The sequence below is a fragment of the Nerophis ophidion genome, linkage group LG02 (genome assembly GCF_033978795.1).
Source record: "Nerophis ophidion isolate RoL-2023_Sa linkage group LG02, RoL_Noph_v1.0, whole genome shotgun sequence".
In the NCBI taxonomy this organism is placed as follows: domain Eukaryota; kingdom Metazoa; phylum Chordata; class Actinopteri; order Syngnathiformes; family Syngnathidae; genus Nerophis; species Nerophis ophidion.
Window position 1 is genome coordinate 21,336,482 of NC_084612.1, and position 17,980 is coordinate 21,354,461.

At 38.4% G+C, this 17,980-nt stretch overlaps 1 protein-coding gene across 3 annotated transcripts in view; it reads left to right on the plus strand.

Annotated features, from left to right (window-relative positions):
• Nucleotides 1-6,942: 6,942 nt before the first annotated feature.
• ahctf1 (AT hook containing transcription factor 1) overlaps nt 6,943-17,980 on the plus strand; it is a 35,567-nt gene continuing 24,529 nt past the window's right edge. Inside the window, exons 1-13 of one of the 3 annotated variants that reach the window (XM_061878918.1) lie at nt 6,943-7,148; nt 14,444-14,570; nt 14,718-14,868; nt 15,022-15,124; nt 15,211-15,391; nt 15,502-15,709; nt 15,847-15,963; nt 16,064-16,148; nt 16,231-16,381; nt 16,729-16,861; nt 17,090-17,271; nt 17,350-17,411; nt 17,578-17,706. In XM_061878918.1, the coding sequence (XP_061734902.1) occupies nt 14,450-14,570; nt 14,718-14,868; nt 15,022-15,124; nt 15,211-15,391; nt 15,502-15,709; nt 15,847-15,963; nt 16,064-16,148; nt 16,231-16,381; nt 16,729-16,861; nt 17,090-17,271; nt 17,350-17,411; nt 17,578-17,706 (1,623 nt within the window). In that variant the 5' untranslated portion in view covers nt 6,943-7,148; nt 14,444-14,449. Of the gene's footprint in view, nt 7,149-9,232; nt 9,251-14,443; nt 14,571-14,717; nt 14,869-15,021; nt 15,125-15,210; nt 15,392-15,501; nt 15,710-15,846; nt 15,964-16,063; nt 16,149-16,230; nt 16,382-16,728; nt 16,862-17,089; nt 17,272-17,349; nt 17,412-17,577; nt 17,707-17,980 lie in introns of those variants that run through there. The other 2 variants (XM_061878926.1, XM_061878914.1) reach the window with 2 other exon arrangements.

Genomic DNA, 17,980 nt, shown 5'->3' on the forward strand with positions numbered 1-17,980 from the left:
CCTGGGGTAAAATTCAGCACCACAGTTTGCTCACAATAAACAATGATAATAATAAATATAATATATTATATATATATAATATATCCATCCATCCATCCATTTTCTACCGCTTATTCCCTTTCGGGGTCGCGGGGGGCGCTGGCGCCTATCTCAGCTACAATCGGGCGGAAGGCGGGGTACACCCTGGACAAGTCGCCACCTCATCATATATATAATATATGAATAATATAAATATATTCTACATTTAAGTGCAGTCAAGGAACATATGCATTAGGGCAGTGGTTCTCAAATGGGGGTATGCGTACCCATGGGGGTACTTGAAGGTATGCCAAGGAGTATGTGAGATTTTTCAAAAATATTCTAAAAATAGCAACAATTGATCAATCCTTTTAATAAATCAACAAAATATGAATGTAAGTTCATAAACTGTGAAAAGAAATGCAACAATGCAATATTCAATGTTGACAGTTAGATTTTTTTGTGGAGATGTTCCATAAATATTGATGTTAAAGATTTCTTTTTTTGTGAAGAAATGTTTAGAATTAAGTTCATGAATCCAGATGGATCTATATTACAATCCTCAAAGAGGGCACTTTAACTTGATGATTACTTCTATGTGTAGAAATCTTTATTTGTAATTCAATCACTTGTTTATTTTTCAACAAGTTTTTAGTTATTTGTATATCTTTTTTTTACCAAATAGTTCAAGAAAGACCACTACAATTGAGCAATATTTTGCACTGTTATACAATTTAATAAATCAGAAACTGATGACATAGTGGTGTATTTTACTTCTTTATCTCTTTTTTTTAACCAAAAATGTTTTGCTCTGATTAGGGTGTACTTGAATTAAAAAAATGTTCACATGGGGTACATCACTGAAAAAAGGTTGAGAACCACTGCATTAGGGAGTCTGTTCTGAAGCCCACAGTAAAGAGACATAACTTCATCACGTCGCCTGGTTATTGTGACCTGTATGGCTGTTGAACAAGTATGCCTCGCACTCACCTACGTGTGTCTGCATAAGCCACATACAATATGTAAATGGGCTGACAAGCTATTTGTTACGTTTGTAGAGGGTGTTAAGCGCAATGTCATCACAGAACGCCCTTAATATTGTCGTTTGGATGAAAATCAGCAGACATTCGAGAGAACAGTTGCCCTGAAATTTGGTAGTCTCCCGGATAAATTGGGATGGTTGGCAATTGGGATGTTGTCAAGCGGTATTCAATTAAAACTCACGGGCCGCAATAATGGCCCTGCGATGAGGTGGCAACTTGTCCAGGGTGTACCCTGCCTTCCGCCCGATTGTAGCTGATAGGCGCCAGCGCCCCCCGCGACCCCAAAAGGGAATAAGCGGTAGGAAATGGATGGATGGGCCGCACTAATATAAAATTTTCATATAATGGTGCAGGCCGCGTGTCTGAAATCCCTGCATGGTTTATACATATCACAAAGCAAAAAAAAAACTTGGTACGCTGTGTTATTTCATTTTTTAATTTCAGTAGAGTTTTGTGGCTCCCATTGTTTTCTTTATTTTGTGAAATGGGTCAAAATGGCTCTTTGAGTGGTAAAGGTTGCCGACCCCTGCTGTAGACGATGGTACATATGTACAAAATAAACCACATGATGTTAGTACATCAATCGAGGAAAATGATCAAACTACATACATAACATAATGTAATTTGATTTTGATATTTTATCTTGATTGATTGAAAATGAGAACCAATGAGTTGACTGATGAACATTATCACATCATTCATTCAGAATATATAAATAACGACAAATAAAGATAGAATACTATTAACCGCAACATGTAAGTGTAAAAAAACAACATTATGATTTTTACATTTTCAGAAAGTGCTTCTTCTATTTTTAAACACAGAAAACAATCTGAAGGTGTCTTTATCTTTAAGTTATCGTGCAGGGATTTACCAGTCTGAACCACTTGGGAGTAGATTTTTCTCCTTGTGGGCCCGATCTAAAGTGAGTTCGACACCACTGGTCTAGTGTGTGAATGTGAGTGTGAATGCTTGTCTGTCCGTGTTGGCCCTGTGATTAGGTGGCACCTTGTCCAGGGCCTACCCTGCTGTCTGCCTGAGTACAGCTGGGATAGGTTCAAGACCCCACAACCTTGAGAGGGACAAGCGGTAGAAGATGGATGAATGGATGGAAAAAACTACAGTATTCTATATTCATGAGCGCTGCCTACCTTGAGTTCTGCTAATTTTGAAAGCGCTTGTACGTGTACCACAGTTTGAGACTAAACTTGAGGTTTTCCATCAAGCATGAGGTGATAGTTTAATAACTTATAAACGCATGCTTACCTTAGCTGAAGCTAAATATTACTCAAATCTCATCCGCCTTAATAAAAACGATCCTAAATTTTTGTTTAGTACAGTAGCATCGCTAACCCAACAACGGACTCCTTCCAGTAGCTCCACCCTCTCGGCAGATGACTTTATGAATTTCTTTAATAAGAAAATTGAACTCATTAGAAAGGAGATTAAGGACAATGCGACCCAGCTACAACTGGGTTTTATTTACACAGATACGACTGTATATACGGCTGATACTGCCCTTCAAAATAGTTTCTCTCTTTTTGATGAAATAACAGAAAAATTGTTACAACGTGTAAATGGAATAAAACAAACAACATGTTTACTTGACCCACTGCCTGGGAAACTTATCAAGGAGCTGTTTGTATTATTAGGTCCATCAGTGCTAAATATTATAAACTTATCACTTTCCTCTGGCACTGTTCCCCTGGCATTCAAAAGCGGTGTTTCATCCTCTCCTTAAAAGACCTAATATCAATCCAGACCTCATGGTAAACTACCGACCGGTGTCTTACCTTCCCTTTATTTCGAAAATCCTCGAAAAAATTGTTGCAGAGCAGCTAAATGAACACTTAGCGTCTAACAATCTATGTGAAACCTTTCAATCCGGTTTCAGGGCAAATCACTCTACGGAGACAGCCCTCGCAAAAATGACTAATGATCTATTGCTAACGATGGATTCTGATGCATCATCTATGTTACTGCTCCTCGATCTTAGCGCTGCTTTCGATACCGTCGATCATAATATTTTATTAGAGCGTATCAAAACACGAATTGGTCTGTCGGACTTAGCCCTGTATTGGTTTAGCCCTGTATTGGTTTAACTCTTATCTTACTGACAGGATGCAGTGCGTCTCCCATAACAATGTGACCTCGGACTATGTTAAGGTATTGTGTGGAGTTCCCCAGGGTTCGGTCCTTGGCCCTGCCTTCTTCAGCATCTACATGCTGCCGCTAGGTGACATCATACACAAATACGGTGTTAGCTTTCACTGTTATGCTGATGACATCCAACTCTACATGCCCCTGAAGCTGACCAACACGCCGGATTGTAGTCAGCTGGAGGCGTGTCTTAATGAAATTAAACAATGGATGTCCGCTAACTTTTTGCAACTCAACGCCAAAAAAACGGAAATGCTGATTATCGGTCCTGCTAGACACCGACTTCTATTTAATAATAGAACTTTAACATTTGACAACCAAACAATTAAACAAGGTGACTCAGTAAAGAATCTGGGTATTATCTTCGACCCAACTCTCTCGTTTGAGTCACACATTAAGAGCGTTACTAAAACGGCCTTCTTTCATCTCCGTAATATTGCTAAAATTCGCTCCATTTTGTCCACTAGCGACGCTGAGATCATTATCCATGCTTTTGTTACGCCTCGTCTCGATTACTGTAACTTATCATTTTCTGGTCTCCCCATGTCTAGCATTAAACGATTACAGTTGGTACAAAATGCGGCTGCTAGACTTTTGACAAGAACAAGAAAGTTTGATCATATTAGGCCTATACTGGCTCACCTGCACTGGTTTCCTGTGCACTTAAGATGTGACTTTAAGGTTTTACTACTTACGTATAAAATACTACACGGTCTACCTCCAGCCTATCTTGCTGATTGTATTGTACCATATGTCCCGGCAAGAAATCTGCGTTCAAAGGACTCCGGCTTTCCAGAGCCCAAAAAAAGTCTGCGGGCTATAGAGCGTTTTCCATTTGGGCTCCAGTACTCTGGAATGCCCTCCCGGTAACAGTTCGAGATGCTACCTCAGTAGAAGCATTTAAGTCTCATCTTAAAACTCATTTGTATACTCTAGTCTTTAAATAGACCCCCTTTTTAGATCAGTTGATCTGCCGTTTCTTTTCTTTTTCTCCTCTGTCCCCCTCTCCCTTGTGGTGGGGGGGGAGACACAGGTCCATTGGCCATGGATGAAGTACCGGCTGTCCAGAGTCGGGACCCAGGATGGACCGCTCGCTTGTGTATCAGTTGGGGGCATCTCTGCGCTGCTGATCCGCCTCGGCTTGGGATGGTTTCCTGCTGGCTCCACTATGGACGGGACTCCCGCTACTATATTGGATCTACTTTGGATTGGACTCTCACCGCTATGTTAGAACCACTATGGATTGGACTTTCACAATATCATGTTAGACCCGCTCGACATCAATTGCTATATACAGTCCTCTCCAAGATTTCTCATAGTCATCATTGTCACTGTCACCGACGTTCCACTGGGTGTGGCTTTTTCCTTCCCCTCATTTGAGACATTTGTGATTTAGGGCTATATCAATAAACATTGATTGATTGATTGATGTGGGCTCTGTACCGAGGATGTCGTTGTGGTTTGTGCAGCCCTTTGAGACACTTGTGATTCAGGGCTATATAAATAAACATTGTATGATTGATTGTCAAACAGTTGGTACCAACTACTGCTATCAAACGATTGCATTTTAAATCAGATTAATCACACTTATGAACTGTGATTATTCACAGTAAATTATATGTGCATGGATAATTTTAATTACTGTAGTTTTAGGTTCAAGGTTTAGAGTTGTCATGAACCCAATGGCAACATGTTTCATGTTGTACAATGACATTCTTTGTTGTCCACACTATTGCCTTTTACAGTAAAGAAAATAAGGTAATAAAGTATGTGTGTGTGTGTGTGTGTGTGTGTGTGTGTGTGTGTGCGTGTATACATATATATATATTTGTTTGTCTTTATATATATACATATATATATATATATGTATACATATATATATATATATATATATGACCAACACGCCGGATTGTAGTCAGCTGGTATATATGTATAGAAAGAAACAAAAAATAGAGTGAAAATCTAATGTATAAAACAAATGTGCAGAGAAGGTGACAATGTGCATATTGTATAAAGCAGGGGTGTCCAAAGTGTGGCCAAGGGTCCATTTTTTTAGCCCTCAGCTCATTTTTTAATGGCCTGCAGCACATATTAAAAATGAATGAACCACAAAAGTGGAATCAAAGAGCAAACAGGTGAAATGTAACAAGACAACGTTACAATTGCCATGCAGGCTGTTTTTCTTTTTTTTTTTTAAAGCTGTCATTGCTCAAAAAATGTTAATCAGAATCAATGTACTTATGAATTGCCGACATATTCGAGGCTCTAATTATTTCACATTAAAAAATCCATAATTATTTCTGGGGAGAATCATGCATGTTTTGTCTTTGCCATATAAAAAACAATTGTTTTTGACAAAAAAAATGGCATAACACAAACATAAAAACAAAAATTTAGATTGAAGATAGATCTTAAGTAGATCTATGGAGATTCAAGCTTTAAAAGTAAAAATATAGTACGACCTAATTTTAACACTCTTTAGAATAAGGTCCTTTTGGATCCCCAAAAATGTTAGTAATTGCTCAAAAAATAATAATGAATTCAAATCAATGTGGTTGTAAATTGTTGACCTATATAAGGATCCAATTACATCACATCAAATATTCCACTTTGAGATATTTTGTGGGAAAATATAGCATATTTTTGTTTTTACTCTATAAAAAAACAGGGGGGTGGGGGGTTCTTTGTCATGAAAAGGGAGTTTTTTGGGGGTTGGTGCACCAATTGTTAGTGTATCTTGTGTTTTTTATGTTGATTTAATAAAAACAAAAATAAAAAAAAATAAAAAAAGTTAATAAAAAATTATTCTGCGGTTGGGGACCATGCACTGAGTACATGACTATGCACATGCAAAGGTTGACTCCGAGTTTTGGATCCACTATGAACTTTCACAGTATCATGTTAGACCCGCTCGACATCCATTGCTTTCGGTTCCCCTTGGGGGGGGGGGGGGGGGGGGGTTGCCCACATATGCGGTCCTCTCCAAGGTTTCTCATAGTCATCATTGTCACCGACGTCCCACTGGGTGTGAGTCCCACTGGGTGTGAGTCCTACTGGGTGTGAGTTTTCCTTGCCCTTATGTGGGCCTACCGAGGATGTCGTAGTTTGTGTTGTGGTTTGTGCAGCCCTTTGAGACACTAGTAATTTAGGGCAGTGGTCCCCAACCTTTTTGTAGCTGCAGACTGGTCAACGCTAGATAACTTGTCCCGTGGCCCGGCGGGAGGGGGGGGGGATTTTTTTTTTTTTTCTTTGTCATGAAAAAGGGAGGTTTTTGGGTTGGTGCACTAATTGTAAATGTATGTTGTGTTTTTTATGTTGATTTAATAAAAATAAATAAAAATAAAAAATTAAAAAAAAAAGTTTAAAATTAACAAAAATAATAATAATAAAAAATTATTCCGCGGCCCGGTACCAATCGGGCCACGGACCGGTGGTTGGGGACCACTGATTTAGGGCTATATAAACAATCATTGATTGATTGAATGAGAAAAAAAATATATTCACTATAAATACATATAAACCTGTTTAATGCTTGGGAAAGTTGCCGGGGTTCACTTTTATTGTCATAAAGACATACAGGAACATGTTAAAGTACTAAATGGAAAAGAAGCACTGAGAAACAGTGTAACCGTTGCTTTATGATGTAATTACACTCACCGACCGGATAGTGGCGACAGTAGAAACATTGCCGTATCAATACCTACACAATTAAGCCAACGAAGAAGAAACCCCAGCGACTCCCTCACTGTGAAAATGGCGCTATGCGAAGCCGAAGCTTGAAGTTCTTTTGGAAGCAGCGCAAGCAGCCCAGCGAGTTAGGTGTGGGATTCAAGACGAGCCGATTATGACGGACTATCACCGGAACATTCGCCGAGGTTAACGAAACATTCGTGGGTTCCTGATCAAAGCAGACTACACGCGAGGCAGGTAACGTTATGTCAACGGCAGCAGCTAGCGGCACGTTGCAGTCACCTTTTCAACCGCTGGCGACGTTTCTAAAGCTCAAGTCGAGCTTTTGAAACGTCGCCCTCTTGCCTGACGCACACGCCTTCAGCCTGGAACCGTGTCTCTAATGGTCGTTAAATCAAGACAATAACAAATAAAACATGCCGCAATGTTGCTAGCAGCTAAGGTGCGTGTTAGCGTTCTCTGCGCAAACTACGCCAGTGTCGTATTCTAATAAGCACGATTGGCTTACATTTAGCCCATTTATGATTGTAACGCTAATTTAGTGTTGCCAATCAACATGTCTGTCTATCTGTGTTGGCCCTGTGATGAGGTGGCGACTTGTCCAGGGTGTACCCCGCCTTCCGCTCGATTGTAGCTGAGATAGGCGCCAGCGACCCCAATGGGAATAAGCAGTAGAGATGGATGATTGTAACGCACTCATTCTTTGTTGACGTCGCCCGATGTGTGTGAAAGTTGTACTCTACGTCAGTGGTTCTCAACCTTTTTTCAGTGACGTACCCCCTGTTAAATTTTTTTTAACTCAAGTACCCCCTAATCAGAGCAAAGCATTTTTGGTTGAAAAAAAAGAGATAAAGAAGAAAAATACAGCACTATGTCATCAGTTTCTGATTTTTTAAATTGTATAATCGTGCAAAAATATTGCTCATTTGTAGTGGTCTTTCTTGAACTATTTAGAAAAAAAAGATATAAAAATAACTAAAAACTTATGTATAAATAAACAAGTGATTCAATTATAAATAAAGATTTCTACACATAGAAGTAATCATCAACTTAAAGTGCCCTCTTTGGGGATTGTAAAAGAGATCCATTTGGATTCATGAACTTAATTCCAAACATTTCTTCATAAAAAAAGAAAGCTTTAACATCAATATTTATGGAACATGTCCATTAAAAAATCTAGCTCTAAATGTTGTAAGCACAATACCAATGGACTGCATTTTGCAAATGTACTATCAAATCAAATGTTTATTGGATTCATCACTATACAGTGTACATCCTCGACATAACTACTGACTAAACTATTACCACAACTTCCATCCATCCATTTCTACCGCTTATTCCTTTTTGAGGTCGCGGGGGGGGGGGGCGCTGGCGCCTATCTCAACTACAATCGGGCGGAAGGCGGCGTACACCCTGGACAAGTCGCCAACTCATCACAGGGCCAACACAGATAGACAACATTCACACTCACATTCACACACTAGGGCCAATTTAGTGTTGCCAATCAACCTACCACAACTTGGTTTACTATTTATAAAATATAATAATGTAGGTTACCTGGAACTTGAAATAGGCCACCCGGCCTGAATCCACACTTGGTAATAGTTTAGTCAGTAGTTTAGTCGTGGATGTACACTGTATAGTGATGAATCCAATTAACATTTGATTTGATTTGATTTGACATTAAATTTGCAAAATGCGCGCCATTGGTATTGTGCTTGCAACAACACAGAATATTGCATTGTTGCATTTCTTTTTACAGTTTATAAACTTACATTCATATTTTGTTGAAGTATTATTCAATTAATATATTAATAAAGGATTTTGGAATTTTTGCTATTTTTAGAATATTTAAAAAAAATCTCACGTACCCCCTTGGCATATCTTCAAGTACCCCCAGGGGTACGCGCACCCCCATTTGAGAACCACTGCTCTACGTAACAGCATGCGTAGTTAACACTCCCGCTTTGCAAAACACTAGCTATCTAAAATACAAAACACCATAAATGTTAAATTAATCTGCTGCCAAACACTCAATGTGTTCTGTGCTAAGTGCATGCTATCATTCGTGACCTTGCAAATATAGCCTGCTAAGTTAGCCGGAGTGAACGTAATGAAACTATACTAATTATGTAAGCGGTGAAGAAACGCCTTGCATCATCGTGACGTGTGACGTCATGATGTGTGACATGGTCGTGGAACGCTGTTGAGAGGGAAAAAAACGGTTTGTTTACATAGCAGTCAAGCTAACCACGCCGTGCTAACTTTACGACGATGCTAATATGTGCTCTGCCCTGCTGGCCACTCAGCTAACATGTCAATGACGCGACATTTCGATGGTAAATATGTTTAAAATGCCTGACCTTGTGATCATGTTCTCCTTTTGTCAGAGTTTGCGATAATGGGACATTTGCGAAAGCACCAGTTAAGGTTGCCGTATAAACAACTAACATTTTTTTAAATTTAATACTTGTCCTCATTAAATCACAAAGTGTCTTGGTTACAAATATTGACATTGATTTATTATAGAAGTAAGGAACGTGTGCATGTCTTAATGCAGTGGTTCTCAAATGGGGGTACGCGTACCCCTGGGGGTATTTGAAGGTATGCCAAGGGGTGCGTGAGATTTAAAAAAAAATATTCTAAAAATAGCAACAATTCAAAAATCATTCATAAATATATTTATTGAATAATACTTCAGCAAAAAATGAATGTAAGGTCATAAACTGTGAAAAAAAATGCAATATTCAGTGTTGACAGCTAGATTTTTTTGTGGACATGTTCCATAAATATTGATGTTAAAGATTCCTTTTTTGTGAAGAAATGTTTAGAATTAAGTTCATGAATACAAATTGATCTCTTTTACAATTCCCAAAGAGGGCACTTTAAGTTGGTGATTACTTCTATGTGTAGAAATCTTTATTTATAATTCAATCACTTGTTTATTTTTCAGCAAGTTTTTAGTTATTTTTATATCTTTTTTCCCCAAATAGTTCAAGAAAGACCACTACAAATGAGCAATATTTCTCACTGTTATACAATTGAATAAATCAGAAACTGATGACATAGTGCTGTATTTTACTTCTTTATCTCTTTTTTTAGACAAAAAATGATTTGTTCTGATTAGGGGGTACTTGAATTAAAAAAATGTTCACATGGGGTCCATCACTGAAAAAAGGTTGAGAACCACTGCTTTACTGCATGTTTCCTGTGGGATGACTGACAGCCTCGTTGGTTGGGCGGGAGTTCACTTGAATTCTTTGTTGTTTTTACCTCATAAGACCAATAGAGGTCTCTGTTTCTTAAGCATTTCGCTATACAGAATAGTCAAAACAAAATAGATACATTTTATTTTAATAGAAAAAAATAGGGCAGTATGGTGGGAGAGGGGTTAGTGCGTCTGCCTCACAATACGAAGGTCCTGAGTAGTCCTGGGTTCAATCGCGGGCTCGGGATCTTTCTTTGTGGACTTTGCATGTCCTCCCCGTGACTGCGTGGGTTCCCTCCGGTACTCCGGCTTCCTCCCACTTCCAAAGACATGCACCTGGGGATAGGTTGATTGGCAACACTAAATTGGCCCTAGTGTGTGAATGTGAGTGTGAATGTTGTCTGTCTATCTGTGTTGGCCCTGTGATGAGGTGGCAACTTGTCCAGGGTATACGCCGTCTTCCGCCCGATAGCAGCTGAGATAAGCACCAGCGCCCCCCGCGACCCTAAAGGGAATAAGCAGTAGAAAATGGATGGATGGGTGAAAAAATAGTACCGTATAAATGAATGGAACAAGAATATAATTAGTATTAAAATACTTTTGAACCCCCCCCCCCCATTGGATACCCATGTAAACTTATGTAAAGTGTCACTTGAAACGGGCCTAAAGAATCAAGTCATTATTGCAATTATTATCATTATTGCATAGTTTGTGAGATTAAAATGTGAAGTTAAATGTAAAGAAAGTGTCATGTTCAAAGTTTTGACAATGCTGGTAAAAAGTGACTTTTGGAAAATTTTCTTTTGTAGAATTAATTTCAAAGAGATATTTAAAAGTGTGTTGGAAGAAAAATCTGAATTTAGTGGAAATTGGCAAGCATTTTTAAATATTCAATAAAATAATTATTATTAAATATATACTTGGTGGGAATTTTAAGTTCCTGTAAATTGGTAAAGTATATTTTGCAAGAAATACCAAAAGGTTAGGAGGAAACAAATTCTAAATTGGGTTTAAAAAAAAATAAGTATAATAAAAAATTATGCCTAATTTGAGTTGGATGAAAGGTGGAAAATTATGTTTTTGCATATTATTTCAAACTCGATTTTTAAATACATTTATTGGCAAAAATAATTGTGGAAACTGTTGTAGTATTGCTGAGCATATTTTTTGACCAATATTTTTTAAACGTATATTGACATAGCATATTTTTGACAAATATTTTTTGAACGTATATTGACAGAGCATATTTTTGAAAAAATTTTTTTAAACGTATATTGACAGATAAGGTGAAGTAGCGAAATATGACTTTTGTGAAAAGCAAAATGAAGGGAAAAAAAGTAGAATGCTAGTAATTGGCTATCATACAGGAGCATCTTGGTTTTGGAATGCTCTGAATCTGTTGAGAAATCCATCCATCCATTTTCTACCGCTTATTCCCTTTCGGGGTTGCGGGGGGCGCCGGCGCCTATCTCAGCTACAATCGGGCGGAATGGTAGCAAAACTCTTGCATACATTAGAGCAGTGGTTCTCAAACTTTTTTCAGTGATCTACCCCCTGTGAACATTTTTTAAATTCAAGTACCCCCTAATCAGAGCAAAGCATTTTTGGTTGAAAAAAAGAGATACAGAAGTAAAATACAGCACTATGTCATCAGTTTCTGATTTATTAAATTGTATAACAGTGCAAAATATTGCTCATTTGTAGTGGTCTTTCTTGAACTATTTAGAAGAAAAAAGATATAAAAATAACTAAAAACTTGTTGAAAAATAAACAAGTGATTCAATTATAAATAAAGATTTATACACATGGAAGCAATCATCAACTTAAAGTGCCCTCCTTGGGGACTGTAATAGAGATCCATCTAGATTCATTAACTTAATTCTAAACATTTCTTCACAAAAAAAGAAATCTCTAACATAAATATTTATGGAACATGTCCACAAAAAAATCTAGCTGTCAACACTGAATATTGCATTGTTGTAGTTTTTTTTCACAGTTTATGAACTTACATTCATATTTTGTTGAAGTATTATTCAATAAATATATTTATAAAGGATTTTTGAATCGTTGCTATTTTTAGAATATTTAAAAAAAAATCTCACGTACCCCTTGGCATACCTCCAAGTAACCCCAGGGGTACGCGTACTCCCATTTGAGAACCACTGCATTAGAGTTGAGCGTTACTGGAAAGTGGGAAAGCCAGAACTATTTCGGACATCAAAAATATATAGCTTGGGTGTCCTGAATAAGTAAAATGTTTTGATGTTGAAATTGTTGCGTGAAAAGTAGTCTAAACAACAAAAGAGTGGAAGCATAGTGCTGGAATATAGATATCGACCAATTATCAGCCGGTGCCTATATTTGGCATTTTGACATCAGTACTGTCAGTTTTTTAGTGGTATCGGCATTTAAAAAAACTATACAGTCATGGCCAACAAATATTGCCACCCCTGCATTTCTATCAGATAATGCACCACTTCTCCCAGAAAATTGTTGAAGTTACAAATGCTTTGGTATTCACATGTTTATTTATTTTGTTTGCATTGGAACAACACACAAAAAAAGCCAAATCTGATATTATTTTACACAGAACTCCAAAAATGGACTGGATACAATTATTGGCACCCTCAAATTAATATTTGGTAGCGCACCCTTTGGAAAAAATAACTGAAATCAATCGCTTCCTGTAACCATCAATGAGTTTCTTACACCTTGTAACTGGAGTTTTGGATCACTCTTCTTTTACAAACTGCGTCAGGTCTCTCAGATTTGAAGGATGCCTTCTCCCAACTCTCTCCACAGATGTTCTTTAGGATTTAGATCTGGACTCATTCAGTCTAAACATTTCTTCACAAAAAAGAAATATTTAACATCAATATTTGTGGAACATGTCCACAAAAAAATCTAGCTGTCAACACTGAATATTGCATTGTTGCATTTCTTTTCACAGTTTATGATCTTACATTTATATTTTGTTGAATTAGTATTCAATAAATATTAGGGCTGCAAATCTTTGGGTGTACCATGATTCGATTCAATATTGATTCTTGGGGTCATGATTTGATAATATATCGATTTTTTTTTTCTCGATTCAACGCGATTCTCGATTCAAAAATTATATTTTTCCGATTCAAAAGGATTCTGTATTCATTCAATACATAGGATTTCAGCAAGATCTACCCCAGTCTGCTGACATGCTAGCAGAGTAGTAGATTTAAAAAAAAAAAAAGCTTTTATAATTGTAAAAGACAATGTTTTATCAACTGATTGCAATAATGTAAATTTGTTTTAACTATAAAACAAACCAAAAATACGACTTATTTTATCTTTGTGAAAACATTGGACACAGTGTGTTGTCAAGCTTATGAGATGTGATGCAAGTGCAAGCCACTGTGACACTATTGTTCTTTTATTTTTATTTTTATACATGTCTAATGATAATGTCAATGAGGGATTTTTAATCACTGCTATGCTGAAATTAGAAATAATATTGATACTTTTGTCGATAATATTCATTTTTGTTTCACTTCTTTTAGTTTGTTCTGTGTCGTGTTTGTGTCGCCTTTCAATTGCTCTGTTTATTGCAGTTCTGAGTGTTTCTGGGTCAGGTTTCGATTTGGAATTGGATTGCATTGTTATGGTATTGCTGTGTATTGTTTCGCTGGATTGATGTAAAAAAAATTAAAATAAATAATTGATTTAAAAAAAATGACAATCGATTCTGAATCGCACAACGTGAGAATCGCGATTCGTATTCAAATCGATATTTTTTCCACCCCTAATAAATAAATTTATAAAGAATTTTTTTATTGTTACTATTTTTAGAATATTTTTTAAAAAATCTCACGTACCCCTTGGCATGCCTTTAAGTACCCCCAGGGGTACGCGTACCCCCATTTGAGAACCACTGACTGGAGTATATTGTGAATACATCGGGAACAGGAAGTGAACAAAAGTTTTCGCATCTGTTATGTAAAAGAAAAGGGGTAGGATTAAATAAGCTCTGCTTCTTCCTACTCTTTTTCGAACATGTTGAAAAGAGAAACTGGAAATTGTGATGTATCATGTTGTATGCTTGCCTGTTCGTAATAAACTCAAACTCAACTCAACTCATTGTTTGGCTTCACCAGAAGCCACTCATACTTCAAACAGTAGTTGTTCCACTATTTGTCAGTTTGCAGATAGACACTTCCTGACATCCACTGCTGTGCTATAAAAGATAGCTTTTTATAGTCTATCAATGCATTAACTCGCATGGAAAACAATGAAGAAAAATGGTACTATTTGCTGTTCTCACAAAGATTCTATTTTGTTGTTGTTACAGGGAGCGATGCATGCACTGACAGCACAGGTCACTAGCAGCCTGCTGCCTTTCCCTGCAGTGACCCTCGAGGCTCTGGGAGAAGACGAAATTACTCTGGACTCTGTGCTTCATGGCAGGTTTATAACTGGTGTGTTAACTTATTATTGCATTTGCGTTTAAGCACAGTGACAGAACCCCATGTCCACTGTGTGCTTGCAACATTACTGTAATTAAGCAATGTTTGAGCTGCAGGGATGTTTAAAAAGCCTCTCATTTCATATGTTTGTGCGTAAAGGCCGTGGAGGACATGCTTGGCTTGCCTGTGGCCCACACCTGGAGTTTCTCCATTCACTGACTGGGGAACGTCTGTCTGCATACTGCTTCAGCGGTGGAGGGGAGCACCCGCCTGGTGTCCTCACAGCGAGGGACTTCAGCTGGCTCAAAAGGTCAGAGGAGTGCTGACTCATTTTCTCTGCACTTTCACTGTTCAATGTCCCTGCTTGTCAGTTGTTTTTTGTGCTTTGTAATATACATTTCAACAACATACAAGCTCATCTCAGTTAGTCATTAACATAATAGTATTGATTTTCTATTGCTAGGTCTGGATTGCTGGTGGGCTTGGAGGAAACAGAAGGTAGTGTACTATGTCTTTATGACTTGGGACTCTCAAAGGTGGCCAAAGCTGTACTTATACCAGGAAGGGTGAGTCCCCAGTGCCTTATATTGATATAAATCCCAACAAATCCCAGAATGGTTCAAGTTTTACATTAGAAGTGTGTGTTTTATAGATAACAGGCATTGAACCTTTAGTGAGTTATGGCGGTGCCAGCACCTCAACCCAACACCTCCACCAGAGTCTTCGCTGGTTCTTTGGCATTGCCGCCATAGTAACAGATCTGGGTCATGTTCTGCTGGTGGACCTCTGTCTGGACGATTTGTCTTGTAGCCAGAGTGAGCTGGAGGCCTCAGGTAAGTGGTGTCCAGGTGCAGGAACGCAGTGACTCCTCACCGTAAACTTTTTTCTTTGTTTGTTTTCCCGTAACCAAGATTTTTTTTTTTCTTTTTTCTTTTTGATTCAGACTTGCAAGTAGTGACCAAATCTCCAGGTGCAATTCCCAGACTCAGGGAAGAAAGCAGCAGAGAGGGCAGACATCTTTGCCTCCAACTCAATGAGCCCAGTGGTGTTTCAGTCACAGCTCTGCAGTACATCCCCAGAACCAACCAACTGGCCGTGGGCTTCGCCGATGGCTTTTTGCAGCTTTGGAACTTGAAGTCTCTTAGAAAAGAGTATGTCTCTGGAAATGTTTGTTCTTATTTGCCGCTCTAGTCTTAATTTTTCCATTTAGAGGTCTTTAAGAATCTTTATATTTGATCTTGAAAATGTGCAGATAAGTTGTGTACAAATTCCTATGTTGTATGTTTAGATACCACTCACAGTTAGATGGTGGCAGGGTGCCTGTACATGCCTTCACCTTCCAGGAGCCTGAAAATGACCCCAGGAACTGCTGCTATCTCTGGGCTGTGCAGTCTACTCAGGATCAGTAAGTTTCACACCATATTATTATTTTCTATGACTCTTTACATGTGTTCTTTAAAGGCAAAGTTCTTCTCTCTCACCTGCATCCCTTCACACCCGCACAGAGAAGGGGATATGGTCACTCTCCGCCTGCTTCAACTGGCCTTCAGTGAGCGCAAGTGTCTAGCCTCAGGGAAGATCCTCTATGAGGTGTGTAGTTTAAATTACAACCTTTTCAAAATAAGTTGCTGGTCTTTCCTGAATGCCTTTTTGTGTTTTTAAAAATGCTCAGGGTCTAGAGTACTGCGAAGAGCGTTACAGTCAGGAGCTGAGTGGTGCAGCTTTCCCTTTGAGGACGGAGACCACCAACACCCGCCTGCTGAGCTACCAGACCATCGAGAAATACCGACCCCACCCTGACCGGGATGACAGCATGAATGAAGGTCAGACTTTGGAGCTTATTAATTACAATAATGCGATCCACAGTACTTGGTACATTGACAATGAGATATTTGAATATGAAGTCTGTGCTTCTTTTGCTGCTATAACATTCCACTATCATCTATGAAGTCAGGGGTCACTGGTGTTGCACTAAAGGTTTCTGTCTGTTTGTCTGTCCTTCTCTTTATTACTCTGTCTTTCCCTCCTTCTCTAAACCCATTGATAGCATGACTTTATGGACGTTTGCGTACGTTTGGGCCTTTACAAAATAGAAGTTTACAAATGTGTTGTTTTTTTTTCCACTTGATGTATCTTTCATTCTGACAATGAATCACTTCTGTTTGTTTAGCTGCATCCCCAGATACAAGCGTGTCCATCTTCAGTTGGCAAGTCAAGACCTACGGTCAAGGAACACCATCAACCTACATCGGAATTTTTGACATCAACCGCTGGTACCATGCACAGATGCCAGACTCATTAAGGTACTGTTCAGAGACTGTGTGGCTTCTTAATCCTAATGTGATTAATGGGTGGCCGCAAAACAGCAGAAATGTGTCTCTGGGTCTTTTTTTACGCTCACATACCACATTATTTGCTTTCACAAGAACAATACAATTTGAAATCTGCATTACTGGAGCTATGACTTTAACACTGCATCTTTAGTACAATATTGTTTTGTTTAATTTTTTTCTTTTTTTTTCTTCTCACAGAACGGGTGAGTCTCTGCAGAACTGTTCGTACATTGCAGTGTGGTGTTTGGACCAAGTGATGCAGATGGCTTCTCCGCACATCTTGCTTGATGTGGTGGTACAGGAGCACAGTCTCAGCCGAGGCCTGCCCTTAACTTTCCCACCACCAGAACAGTACTTTAATCCAACCGCATATAACTTTGGTAAGTGGATAGGAATATGAAATCAATGTGTTGCTTTTGTTATAGACTTTTTGTTTCGTACATTTTTTTGGATTACAGACGCTACTTGCTTATTCAACACTGGAATTATGCATTCAACATGCTCCGGATATCAGAAAGAGGTTGGTCGCTCTACATTTTTCTTTAGAATTTATATTGGTTAACATTTACACTCTGAATATAATCCTTAAACTTCAGCTCGACATTTAAGAATAGCAGTGACATCAAATATTACACATTTGCTTCAACATAAGTGTTCTTGGTTGACTATGATTGTCTTTCCTCCAGACCCTGAGCTTTTTGAAGAAAGCTGCTCCTTGCTCTAGTGATGTCATTTCCAGCAGTTACTTGCGCTGCCTAATGTCTGGCTTGTTGTCATCTCGCTTGGCTGATGCACACAACTCCAACATCTCTCAGGTAAACAAGCAATAAAAAGACTAAGTAGACTCTAATTATGTCATCTGTGTCTAAAGTGGGTGCCAGGGGCTCGTTTGTTATTGGTCTGCAAAAAAACAAAAAACAACAATTACCTCCACCAGGAGTAGTGTAATAGTTGCCGTTGGTTATTCTGTCTATTGGTCAGTTAGTTGGCAAAATAACTTTAAAAGCTATGGCTGGACTTTCATGACACTTTCACGAACTGTTAAAAATGGGATGAAGAACAACTAATAACACCTTGGGCCTGAGCCGG